Here is a 13,109-nt window from a genome sequence, read left to right as displayed (position 1 = left end):
ATCTGAGAATTGCTTGTTGATGTGAAGGGAAACCCTCCCCCTTCCTCTGCTCATGTTGGAATTGGGTCTAGGAACCCTTAAAATTTTATTTTTCAGAAATGCATAATTTAGGGAATCCTGTATTTAAGGATGGAAATGCCATAGATTTGATTATACTTCTTGAAACTCCAAGTAATAAGGGGCTGAAAGGCTGACGGAAGATGGTTAACCCACAGTATAGTATCTTCTACGCCCACATCAAGATCCTATGCCGGGTGATTTTAAGTCCCGATCAGTTTGCCCCATTTTAATGAATCATATATTAAAAAGGTATTACTTTTTCTTTTCTTAACTCCCCTTTTTTTGTATTTTTCTGACATTTGTGTCTGAGCATCTTTCATATTTCTGACATCGCCAAATGTTCAGGTTAGATTAATTGGTATTTGGTTTTACCCCTGCTGAGCTCCCGACAGCGTTCCTCCCGCCTGATCCCTAGCAGCTTTCAACGAACACCACTGTCCTGGGTGCTGACACAGAGCGGCAGCTACCTCCAATTTCCACCACGGCCACCCCGAGGGAGAATATCCTAAAACCTGGGTGAGGAAAGTTAATCCCAGCTGTTTAAAGAAAAGCACTTTTGTTAAGTCTGGTGTATCTGACACAGTTTTCTTTCTTCAGAGGGGTCCCAAGGTGCACCAGTTCTGATCCTGCCCTTCCAAATTCTTCTCTAGTCTATGAGTTTTGACCAGGTCCTTGGCAAACTTTAACCTCCTCAGGTTTCTTTCGCCACGTTTCCTGGAGAGTGTAACTCTGGCTCTGAAAAGAAGGTCATTTGCAAGGAAGAGACAGTTCGAGTGCGTGCAGTAGCGGTTCACAGGCTGTCGCTGTTCTCAGTTCAGCTGACTGCCTGAAAGAAACACCATGAATAGTTCGGAGAGGAGGATCTGAAGTGGGCACTAAGTCATGAAATGTGGTGAACATCAGAGAGGAAAATCAAGAAGGGCTGCTGCCACTACAGAAAAGGTTAAAAAAATCACAATCATTCTCTTACAGAATTGACAAATGAGACTTAGCTAGAGTAACTATAAGTAGTGGATTTGAGAACTTGAACAAAGAACTGTTGGGCCAGAAAGAGATGATGAAAATGGCTGTAAAACATCAGGACTAAAAAACAAATGTGCTCATAAAAAAAAAAAGCTTTCGACGGAATAGACAGAAAACAAGCTATTTTGGGTAATTATTCAGCGGGGACAGTGGTTTTGTTTTACAGATGGGAAACTGAAACCTTTAGAGGGAAAGTGACCTGAATATTATCATAAAGAAACAGGACTCCACTGTTCTGATTCTCAACTCCCTTTGCACCAGAATCCAAACGACATTCCATCTTTTATGTTCCATTGTTCTCTAAAATCAGCCCTCTAGGATGTGGAAACTTTGATGCTCTTGGAAATTGCTTCTCTATTTGTCTAATGCCAACTTCTGTGCTAGGAGAATTTTGAAGTTCAACGCCGAAATACAGGGCTGGGCATGGTCACAAGCTCATTACAACTGCTCATTAGTTGTGTCTCTTGGGGCCACTATGGCATTCCTGAGTGTGACTCAGCATCACCAGTCACAACCGAGGGTTCCCGATTAATCTGCACTGAGCCAGAGTAAAGGCTGCAATAACACAAGCAAATCAAGTAACACAGCCTACATGAAGAAGGTAAAAAAATTATAGGAAATTGCCTGAAATGCCACCTTAGTATTAACCATAATACCTAACACTTATTTTACCTGCGTTATGTACCAGGCGCTATATTTGTGCTTGGAATTAATTAATTAATTTATTTCTCTCAATAACACTATGAGGCAGGTACTATTATTATCCCTATTTTAAAATAGGAAATTGAGCCACACAGATGTTAAGTAACTTGCTATGCTGGCCGGAAACATGATTTACTTTAGAGTAATAAGAATATATCAACTGATACTGAGATCTGGACTGCACAAGCCTTGAACGGATTCTCTAGATTAAAAATAACTTCACCCATCCAAATCAAGTACGGAGTTCCGTCCACAGTAACGCCACACCAATGACAGCTTCTTAGTGTGCTACGTTCTCCACGTGTCACCATGGCAATATCAGGTGTTAATGATGGCGGACACTTGGGTGTACTAATCTTTACATGTACTATCTGTACAACTTTTCTGTAAAGCTAAAACCATTCCAAAATGAAAGTTTATTTAAAAAATGTATGTGGGTACTTCACAGAGAGAGCTTTTCATAGACTCGGTACAGATAGAAACAATGCTTTTCTGTTTGCTAAAAGTCGGAAGAACACGGAGGGCGGTGGGGCCCTCACAACACCGTGCATTTCACGTTGGAGAGAATGTTAAGGTCTCCATTAGTGCTAACTTATTTAGCTTCAGAGACTTGTGCTCAAGTTTTAAAGGCAAATTGGAAACTATTTCCTGGAACAACGCCTCACAGCATGCCTTTTGATTCTTGGATTATATTTCTTAAATTCTGAAGCAATCTGCTTTTTCCCCCCTTCTGTGCATTTTTGGTGCTGAGCTGTTTCCGGTTTTCCCACACTCCTGCCTGTCAGAGGGAAGAAACCACAAAAATGCAGCAAAGCAAAGTTTGTCCACAGAGCTGCAACTCCACCTCAGCAGGCCGAGGCGTCCTCCTGCCAGCAGCAGGCAGTTCGGGACAGTGAGCGGCACCTCCAGCGTGCAGCCCCGCTGCCTGCTGACCCAGCCCGCCTCTCCCCCCGAGGACCGGCCAGCCACACAGGCCATCGTGGGCCGCCTCAGGATGCGGGGCCATAATCAGAGCGCCCACGACCGGGAAGCACACCGACAACCTCCACATTTGAGGCCGACTCCCTGGTCCTCCTACCTAACTGTGGGCTTCTTCCGCACGTGAGGGAGACTGGTTTGGCATTCCTGTGCCAGCTCTCGTCGCACTGCTTCACATGTGTTAACCTGGCTAGTATTTGCCAACCGTCCTGTGAAGATGAGATTCTTCCTATCCCCCCTTCACGCACAGAAAAACTGAGGCCCAGAGGTTAAGTAACTTGTAACTTGCGGAAGGTCTCAAAGTCAGTTAAGTGTGGCGTGGGGATGTGAGTGCAGGCAGGCTGGCTCCGGAGGCTGCACCCTTAAGGACTGGACTCCACTCCCTCTAAGGTAAGGGGCCGCGTAGCTTCCTTCCTGCTGTGCTGCTGGCTTTCCACCGCAAACTGCCTCCTTCCTACTGCCCACTCCTACTGCCCACCCCTACTGCCCCAGAGAGCTCTGTGAAGTCATCACAATGCCAATTATTCCCAGAACAGTGCTTGGCACTTAGTAGGCACTGAATAAATACTTGTTGGATAAATGAATAATGGCAAAGGCATAATTAAAACAGCCACAGGGGATTGCTTTCGATCCAAATTCAAAATTTGATTCACTGTGTGAGGAGGGAAAAACAGTAACTGTTTCTACACTATCCTAGGATTCCTTTTTACAACTGAACTTGGTGTTGTAAAGGACAGATGAATGAGGAGCTGTAATGAGCACAAGAGACACACACAAATCTCCTCTGGGCGTTTGTCCATCAGGAAGCGCCCGCCTCCCCCAGGCATCTTCACGTTCAATGGAGAAGGGCTGTTAGATCCAACGCCCTCTGCCGGTCCAGTCCTGGCTCACTAGCTAAAAAATGGCAGGGGGTAGAGCGAAGAAAATGACCTACAAAAATTAGATTCAGGAGTGGAATTTGTCTTTTGTGTTCAGTCTTTGAGGTAAAAGAGGTAAACTGCAAAGGAATTGAAGGGTGCCAACATTTTGCCACCATGAAGCTGGGTTTTTGGGTTATTGATTTGGAGTTGTTAATTAAGAAACAAGACTCAAAGGAAGCCTTTGACCCCTTCCCCCTTCCTGTCCAAGAGATTCAGGCACAAAAACCTGCTTGGGGATGGGAGCCTTGGCTTAATCACCTTAAGAACCTTCACCTTAGCAGGAAGACTCTGAGCCTGTTAGCTGGATAACTCCCCTCCTCGCACGGCCCACCGTTTCTGAGGCAGGAACTTTCTGCCATGCCTGTTCTCCTCAACCATCTGTAAACCAATCACCTATTCTTGCTTCTGAAATTGAAGTCGCCGCCCACTCCTCCTTTGTTCCTTGCTGTCTTTGGAATTCTCCACGAGCACGTACTAAAACTTCAGTTTTCTCCTGTTAATCTGTACTATGTTGATTCGATTAGCCCAGCCAGAAGAACTGAGAGTAGGGCAAAAAGTGCCACTATTTTTAAGTACTACTTTTTTTTTAAGACCCCACAGTATTAAAAACATCGCCGCACAGCTTCTGCTCACTAAGGCCAATGAAGTTAATCTTCCCGATGATATCCCACTCCTGGGTCATCCTATTCAAGTGCCTAAAAGCGAACAAGGGAAGAGAGCAGGGCATTGAAATTTATATGAAATTCTGTAGATCTGACTCTGTACAGTGAGGAAGAGGAGAATACCTCCAGGAGGAATTTTTCATTCCCTTTCTCCAAGCCCACAGTTCAGCACTGTTACCTGGTGCATTGTCTGACTGTAGCTCCTGCCAGAGGCTGGAAGAGTTGGTTAGCAACGGCCCTGAACTCCACTTATGACGGCAGCTCTCATCACAATCCCCAGGAACCTTTAAGAGCAGTGCCTGCCCCTCCCACAGGGTAAGCAAGAGCCCAGGCGATTCTAATTTGCAGCCAGCGCTGAGAACCAGAGTTAGCCTTTATTACCCACCAGGTGCTCTTGTTTTCAACAATTCAGTACCAAGTGTCTTGAAAATTCCATAAGTAAAGAGCACTATTAGCACAGAATTGATATAACTCAGGAGATGATTGAAAACTTACTTGGAAGCCCTCTGGGATGTTGCCTTTCTTAGGACTTGTTTGTGATTGGATGGGGGTTTGGGGACCAGGGAGGAGGAAGAACTTGGAGGTGGCACCACTTTTTGTAGCAGAGTGGTTGGCTTCTGGCCACCAACTGTGGCACTTGAAATTCTGCAAGCTGCACCATTATTCATTGTCCATAAATTGGAGTTAGGTAGTGTCTGGCTGCCAAAGATTGCCTTGAAGAAAAAGAACAGAAAAAAAGATCAGCGGTGATGGCCTTGACAATCCATTTGCTATACACGAACGACTGGTTTGTAATTCTTCAGTGGGACAAAAGGAAAAGGAAAACTGTTAAAGTAATTTTTTAGGAAAAAACCAAAAGCCTTTCTAATTATGCCAGTGCAGGTCTAGACCCAGAGAAGGGAAATCTGAAGCACAGTTGGGATGGTCTTGTTGAACGAACTCTTGGCAAGGCATCAGGGCATCTGGGTGCTGTGTGTCGGTCCGTAAGTGTAAATCAGAAAAGCACTCGGGCTCTGCGACTTACTTTCCCCTTCATTGTTAAATTCAACAAATATTTAACGAATGCCTCCCACCGGGCGGGTGTGACATTTGAGCCCACCGACAGAACCCTGTGCTCCCCCCCAGGAGGTCCACATTCTGAGGACGGGGAAGAAGTCAGTCTGGCTGAGGCACGGCCCCGAGAGTGGAGAGAGGAGGCGGAACAGAAACCAGGAGCCAGGCCTCACAAGGCCTTGAGGGCTATTTGTAGAATTCTGGCACAGTAACGCCTTGTTGACCTCACCATGATCACAAGATGGACCTCTGAAAACACATTCAAAGCAAAATCGCTACATGATGGATACAAGGGCAACACAAGGGTCTTTTTAGCTCGGATGGTAAGCCCGCAAATGAACAGAAACCTAAAAATCACTGTCTAAACACTACGAACACCAACATATATGTGTAGTTAGAATGTAAATGTACACTTCCTCAAGTGGATCTTTTAAAAATTCTTAAAACTTATTTATCTCATTAGAAATACATTTCTTTGTTTTGTTTTTGTTTTGTATCACAAATTTTGCTGCTGGCCCTTCAATACTATTAATACCACTTTCTTTTATTTAAAATACATTTTATTGATTATGCTATTACAGTTGTCCCAGTTTCCCCCCCTTTGTCCTCATCCACCCAGTACAACCCACTCCCTCCGGCAATCTCCCACCTTAGTTCATATCCATGGGTGATGCGTGTAAGTTCTTTGGCCAGCCCATTTCCTACACTGTTCTGAACATCCCCGTCTATTCTGATCCTACCAATCTGTACTTCTCAATCCCTGCACTTTTCCCCCCATTCTCCCCATTCCCCCTACTGATAACCCTCCAAATGATCTCCATATCTATGATTCTGTTTCTGTTGTAGTTGTTTGCTTAGTTTATTTTTTTAGATTCAATGGTTGATTGTTGTGAATTTATTGCCATTTTAATGTTCATCATTTAATGGTTTGGTGATGATGAACTCCTTTAGCTCTACCTTATCTGGGAAGCACTTTACCTGCCCTTCCATTCTGAATGATAGCTTTGCTGGTAGAGTGATCTTGGCTGTAGGTCCCTGCTTTTCATGACTTTTAATATTTCTTGCCAATCCCTTCTAGCCTACAGTTTCTTTTGAGAAATCAGCTGATAGTCTTATGGGGACTCCCTGTAGGTAACTCTTCTTTTCTCTTGCTGCTTTTAAAATTCTTTTTATCTTTAACTTTTGCCATTTTTAAAAAAGATTATATTCATTTATTTTTAGAGGGGGGGAAGGGAGGGAGAAAGAGAGGGAGAGAAACATCAGTGTGTGGTTGCTTCTTATGTGCCCTCCCACCCCACTGGGGACCTGGCCTGCAACCCAGGCATGTGCCCTGACTGGGAATCAAACCAGCAACCCTTTGGTTCACAGGCCAGCACTCAATCCACTGAGCCACACCAGCCAGGGCAACCTTTGGCATTTTAATTATGATGTGCCTTGGTGTGGTCCTCTCTGGGTCCATCTTGTTTGGGATTCTCTTTGCTTCCTGGACTTGTATGTTTATTTCCTTCACTAAATTAGGAAACTTTCTTTCATTATTTTTTCAATTAAGTTTTCAATTTCTTGCTCTTCCTCTTCTACTTTTGGCACCCCTATGATTCAAATGTTGGCATGTCTGAAGTTGTCCCAGAGGCTCCTTACTCCATCCTTTTTCTTTTTAACTCTTTTTCTTCTTAATGTTCTGATTGCATATTTTTTCTTCCTTATGTTCCAAATCATTGATTTGATTCTAAGCTTCATCCACTCCACTGTTGATTCCCTGTAAATTTTTCTTCATTTCACTTAGTATAACCTTCATTTCTGCCTGGGTCTATTTTATGCAGTTGAAATACCCAATGAGTATCCTAACAACCTGTGTTTTGAACTCTGCATCTGATAGATGCCTATCTCCATTTTGTTTCTGGAGTTTTGTTATATCTTTCAATTGGTCCATATTTCTTTGTTTATTCATTTTGGCAGCCTCCATGTATTTGTTTCTATGTATTAGGTAGAGCTGCTTTGACTCCATCTTAGTAGTGTGGCCTATTGTAGAAAAGCGCATCCATAAGTTGGATGGGATAGAGCCTTAGATAACCACCAGGGCAGGGTAACCTGTATGAACCAGGTTGATGGAGTCTCTGATATGGTGTTGTCGCTCTGTGGCTCTGTGTGGGGGACAGTGCCTGAAACACATCTACGCCATGAAAGGGACAGTGCTGCTGCCTGCCGTCGCCCGCCACTCGCCCCGATGCCAGACACTTCAGTTTCTCCCCGTATGCCACCGGTGCCCTTCCAGCTGCTGCTCTGTTGATGAAGCCCAGAGGCAGTCAGCGTTAAGTCCTAAGCCTGTTGCAGACCCTTTAAGAGGAGACTCCTGAGAATCCCACAGTTTCTTCCGCCGCTCCAACCCACACTGGGTTTTACGGCCAGACATTATGGGGACTTATCTTCCTGATACTGGAACCCCGAGCTGAATGGTCCGTTGTGAGGTGGTAATCCCTCGCCCCCAAGGTCTCCCTCCCGATTTTTATCCACCACACATGGGTGTGTGACCACCCCTTCCTTCTGTGTCTCCATGCCTCCGCACCCTCTGTATCTCCACCCCCCTCCCACCATCTGGATGAATGTGACTGCTTTACTTCCTTGGTTGTTCTATACAGTTCGATTTTCTGACGAATCTGGGTAATATTTGTTTTTTAGTCCAGTTGTAGTTTTTGCTGTGGTTGTGCGAGGAGGTGAGCCATGTTTTTATCTACACCTCCATCTTGACTGGAAGTCTCAACACTGCTTTCAATATGCATGCATTATAAAAGCTTTAAATGCGAAATAATATTGAGAATAATACAATGGGAAAAATACACAGGACATTTTATTAAAGGATTTCAGGTAACTGATTCTATCTATAGATATTTACATAAGAAAAATTCATTTTCTGCCCTGGCTGGTGTGGCTCAGTGGATTGAGTGCCAGCCTGCAAACCAAAGGGTCACAGGTTTGGTTCCCGGTCAGGGCACATGCCTGGGCTGCGGGTAATGTCCTCTGCGGGGGGCGCACAATAGGCAACCACACAGTGATGTTTCTGTCCATCTCTTCCTCCCTCCCTTCCCCTCTGTCTAAAAATAAATAAAAAATCTTAATCTTCAAAAAAAAAAAAAGAAAAATGTCATTTTCTCATGTCAAGGCCAAAAGGAATAAGATGTTCTTAGGAAACATTTGCCTTCTAGATAGTCTTCACTAGTATTATTTTTGTCTCGTATGAATTTTACTTTTTAAGATAAAAAAGATGAACTGAGTAGCTTTAGTACAATGTTAACCAACCCTTCCACACTCACGCCTGGGGATGTCCTTTATCCCAGGGTCCAGGGCTAGGCGGGTAAGAGGCGGATAACGGCGCCTTGCATGCACACGTGTGTTTTGGAGGCCTGACAAAGAACAAAGGGTTTCAGAGGGAGAACCGCAGAATTTCCTAGAGAACCAATCTGAGAAGTCGCATTGTCTCTGTGAACCACCCAAGGGGAACTGAAGCGCCGTGCACTCACCCGCACCGCTGACCCACAGCAGGGACACCTGCAGCAAGCCCTCTGAGGACCTCAGTGGCCAGAGGGCGCAACGACCGACCAGGCGTGCGGTGCTGGCTCTAAAACAAACCCATTCCTTCCCCTTGACTCCTGTTTCCGTGTCTGAGCGCCTGGAAGTCGGAGGGAGCGACTCCACGGAAGGGGAGGAAGGGGGCCGGCATGGGCCACCCGAGGCTTCTACTTTCACCCCTACACCCCAATAATGGAGCTCGGATGTGAAGAGTGCTTGAGAGACGCCCCACTTGGGATGGGGAAGAGACCAGAGACCAGGACGAGGCTGGGAGAGTTCTGCTTTGGCCACTCATAACCAATGTCACTGGGTGAGCAGCAGGGGAGGAAAAATCATGGTTAGTAGAGAGCTCTTAGAAATAAAAATATCCTTTACTGAGTTAGAGTTTTCACGTTGTGAGGGAAATGTCATCAGTGATAACATCTACTCAATACACGTTGTTGTAGAGACAACCATATTTTCAAATTCATTGAGTTTTCCTCTTTTCTAAAGTCTTGCTGGGACATCTGAACACAAAGACTAAATGAGAAGAACAAGATGAGAGCAACGAGTATAGTAAACTTCGTGTGAAAAAAGGAATAAACACAAATGTACATATATAACACCGTGCACACAAACACACGATGTTAATGTCTGCACAGAACGATTCTGAAAGATACAAAAACCTGGGAACTTCCATGGAGAAGAACTGGGTAGCTAGTGGTCAGTGTGGGAGGAAAACAGATTTTTTACTATATATAATTCATACCTTTTAGAATTTTGTCCCATCTATATGTAATTTAAAAAAAAACAAAATTATAAAAGAGTCAAGAGTAAGTCAAGTTTTAATAATATTTGAGCATGTAACAAATTAACTCTGAGCACGAGTCAAAGTATCCAAATAAAGCCCCAAGTTCCAGCCAGCTGGGGAGAGGACCGGCCATTGCACAGGGTTGAAGAAAGAATCGACTGTTCAGCATTTTCGGCTACGAGACCAGATTAGGTCATCTGTGAAAGGCAGAGCATCCGGCGAGGGGAAGAGGGCATGGCTTTGCAGGCAAATGATGCCCAGGTTCAAATGGAGGCTCTGTCCCTTATAAATGGGGTGACCTTTTCAAGTTCCTTAACCTCCTCTCTGAGCTTCACCTTCCTCATACGCAATCATAATTACTTTGCTGGACTGTTGGGGATTAAGTGAAAATCACATAAGCAAAATCTAGCACAGGCATCCAATAGATTTCTTGAAATAAAGTACCAGGTACGGACAGCAGACGCTCAACAAATGTTCTGTTCCTTGTCAAACCTCTCCCTCAGTTTACTGACGGACCGAGGACAGCATGACATGCGAGTCTGCCTCTGTCTGCAGTGATCTGTGAATGGTAGTTGGTTGTGTCTTTTTCAACATATTTGTCTCGTCTTACGATGATGCTCACTAGCTGTGAAAGCAAACTCTGAAAATGGAAACATATGTTTAGGATCCCGAGATCATATTTGATCAATTCTCTCTCACATAAATAATCTTTTCCTCTTCTGAATGCTTATAAAAATTGATTGGTATGTGTCTTACCACATTTAGCACACTCTACCTGGTATTACAGCCATTGATGTATGTGTTTTTTTCTCCTTCTGGACACTGTACACATTGGAAAAGGCTGGATTTATATCTGGTTCATTTTTGTTTCATCAACAGTGCCCAGAATGACTCGTGCATAGAAGGTGCTTAAGAAACATTTAGTCCATTAAAAAAAAACCTCACATTATAACAACTATTCATTTTTTTTTTTCACAACAATAAATTCCTATGCAGGAGGACAGGCAAGTCTGTATTTACACAGAAATGTAATCTTGTAACAGACTATTCTTTGGACTTCAAATAGCACCGAGTGTGTTACTTGTATTTCAGTTGCACTCAGCCACAAAATGTAAGCAAGCCCTCTTGCAGATCCCAAACAAAAATAAATTCACCTTCCTAGATACACACTGTGGCAGGAACGTAGACACTGATGTCCTAGCACCCAGGTGGCAAACACAAGGCCCAAGGGCTGAATCCAACCCTCCACCTTATTTCTACCCGGCCACAGCACTGAGCTCTCGCTTAACTGTTAAGGAGTAGTTACATTTATACACTCCTAAAATTACATTTGGCCCTTTGAAGGCAACCATGAACGAGGCTGATGTGGCCCCCAGTGAAAATGAGTTTGACACCCCGTCCTATAGTAGTAAGATCAGTCTTTATCTCAAACAACAACATACAATAAGTTAGGTGAACTTACTGCTTAGGAGACTACCTCTTGCCTGGGTATCATTTCCCTCTTTCTTTTTAATAGGACTACCCTGATTTTGTCTGGGTAATGTGTGTTCAGCTAAAAAATTCTATTTCCTTGGGAATAGCAGTTCTGAAATATAAACACAGTTTCCAGGCACAGTGTTGGGGAAAGCTCTTCAAGGCAGGTAGACTGGGTCAGCTCATAAAATTTGCCCTTTACTACTGTTCTTCTTCTTACCCAAAATATGACACCCAGCCAGAGACAGACAGGCGTCAGGGGAAAGTTATTTGCTAAGGACTGCAAAGGATAAAGACGGAAGGAACATGCATTCCTGATAGCACCTGGGATTTGGGGGAGCCTATTGCTAGATTTCTGATTATATGGGGAAAAAAATACATCTCTAACTTGTTCGGACCACTGGGGTGGGATGGGGGAGAGGGTTCTATTACATAGCAGCCGAGTAAAATCCTAAGGAGCTGAGAAATAATATCAATCTACTAGAGCAGGGGTGTCAAACTCATTTTCACCGGGGGCCACATTGGCCTTGTGGTTGCCTTCAAAGGGCAGAATATAACTTTAGGACTGTATAAATGTAACTACCCCTTAAGTAGGGGCAAAGAGCTAGGTGCTGCCGTGGGGCAGAAACAAGGTGCCAGGCTGGATAAAACAAGGTGGAGGGCCGGATTCGGCCCGCAGGCCTTGTGTTTGCCACCTGTGTACTACAGAGTCAAGCTTACTTAATTCAGCCTCAGTACAGCATAAATGTACTGCTCCTCAAATAAGCAGACACTCTTTCTAAATAAAAAGCCTCTAGGTTCTCACCAAAAGCATTTGGTGAGCATGCTTTAATACACTGAATGAATAATTAAATGACTACAACTCTATATCAGACCACATTCTAAACTGTCAGTAATGCAGACAAGCCCCCAGGTGTTTTACCAAAGCCAAGGTTAAGTGGGATGAGATTAAATCAATCAAGAATCTAATAAGTTAAAGCTGATAAGAAACCCAGAAAAATACTCAGGCAACCATTAAAAGTAGACACATAGCCCTGACTGGTGTGGCTCAGTGGACTGTCAGCCTGGGAACCAAAGGGTTGCCAGTTCGATTCCCAGTCAGGGCACATGCCTGGGTTGCAGGCCAGGTCCCCAGTTGGGGGTGTGTGAAAAGCAACCACAGATTGATGTTTCTCTCCCTCCCTTCCCCTTTGGAAAATTTTTTTTAAAAAGAGAGAATATAATTAATTAAAAAAAAAAAGCAAACATAAATGGATGCATTTACACTAGTGGCAGAAATCAGAACCCCGGGCCCCCATAGCCTGTATTAGCCCAAATCCTAAAGCTGTACCAGCAAATAGAACATGTGAACTGTTTTGCCTTGATAGTCACTCATACAGGGACAGAACAATTACATGAAGCTCTCTCTGTATAGTCTCTAAGAGATGTGAGGTTTGGATATACGGCATCAGCGCTGTGCACTTGTGACTTCACAAGCCGGAGATGGGGGCGCGCTGCCACCAGTGTCCTGGGGATGCGAGAGCTGTATGATCACTGGCCTCGACTCAAGACCTGGGCAACGTATACAGGACTTGTGCTTCTTTATTGGGTGTGGGAAACGGCCATGCTTCAGCAAGGAGACTCAGAGAAAACCACAGTTTGAGGGCTGGCTTGGCCCCAGGCAAAAGACTGGAAAGGCCCTCCCTGTCCCACAACAGAAGGGTCCTCGTGGGTGGGAAGCAGGAACTTCTGATAGACAGAACGCAGACTGCGCCTTGGAAGGCTACAGGGAAGCAAGATCTGGGCTCTCGCACTCGAAAGATAATACTGTTGAGAGATTAAATTCTGGGAGGTTTGCTTTTTTCTTCTTTTTTAAAATTCCTTCCAAAAAAACACTCCTTTTAG

General features: G+C 44.3%; 1 protein-coding gene across 8 annotated transcripts in view; it reads right to left on the bottom strand.

The window, feature by feature from the left end:
* TTLL5 (tubulin tyrosine ligase like 5) overlaps nt 1-13,109 on the bottom strand; it is a 252,183-nt gene that overhangs the window by 61,657 nt on the left and 177,417 nt on the right. For all 8 annotated transcript variants that reach the window (XM_045822847.1, XM_045822851.1, XM_045822844.1 and 5 more), the window contains one exon: nt 4,841-5,058. In XM_045822847.1, the coding sequence (XP_045678803.1) occupies nt 4,841-5,058 (218 nt within the window). The remainder of the gene's footprint in view (nt 1-4,840; nt 5,059-13,109) is intronic.

This window comes from Phyllostomus hastatus, unplaced genomic scaffold (assembly GCF_019186645.2).
Source record: "Phyllostomus hastatus isolate PE091 unplaced genomic scaffold, TTU_PhHast_1.1 phas_scaffold_501, whole genome shotgun sequence".
Classification (NCBI taxonomy): Eukaryota; Metazoa; Chordata; class Mammalia; order Chiroptera; family Phyllostomidae; genus Phyllostomus; species Phyllostomus hastatus.
Note: the sequence above shows the minus strand (reverse complement) of the source record. Positions and strands in the feature narration are given on the sequence as shown.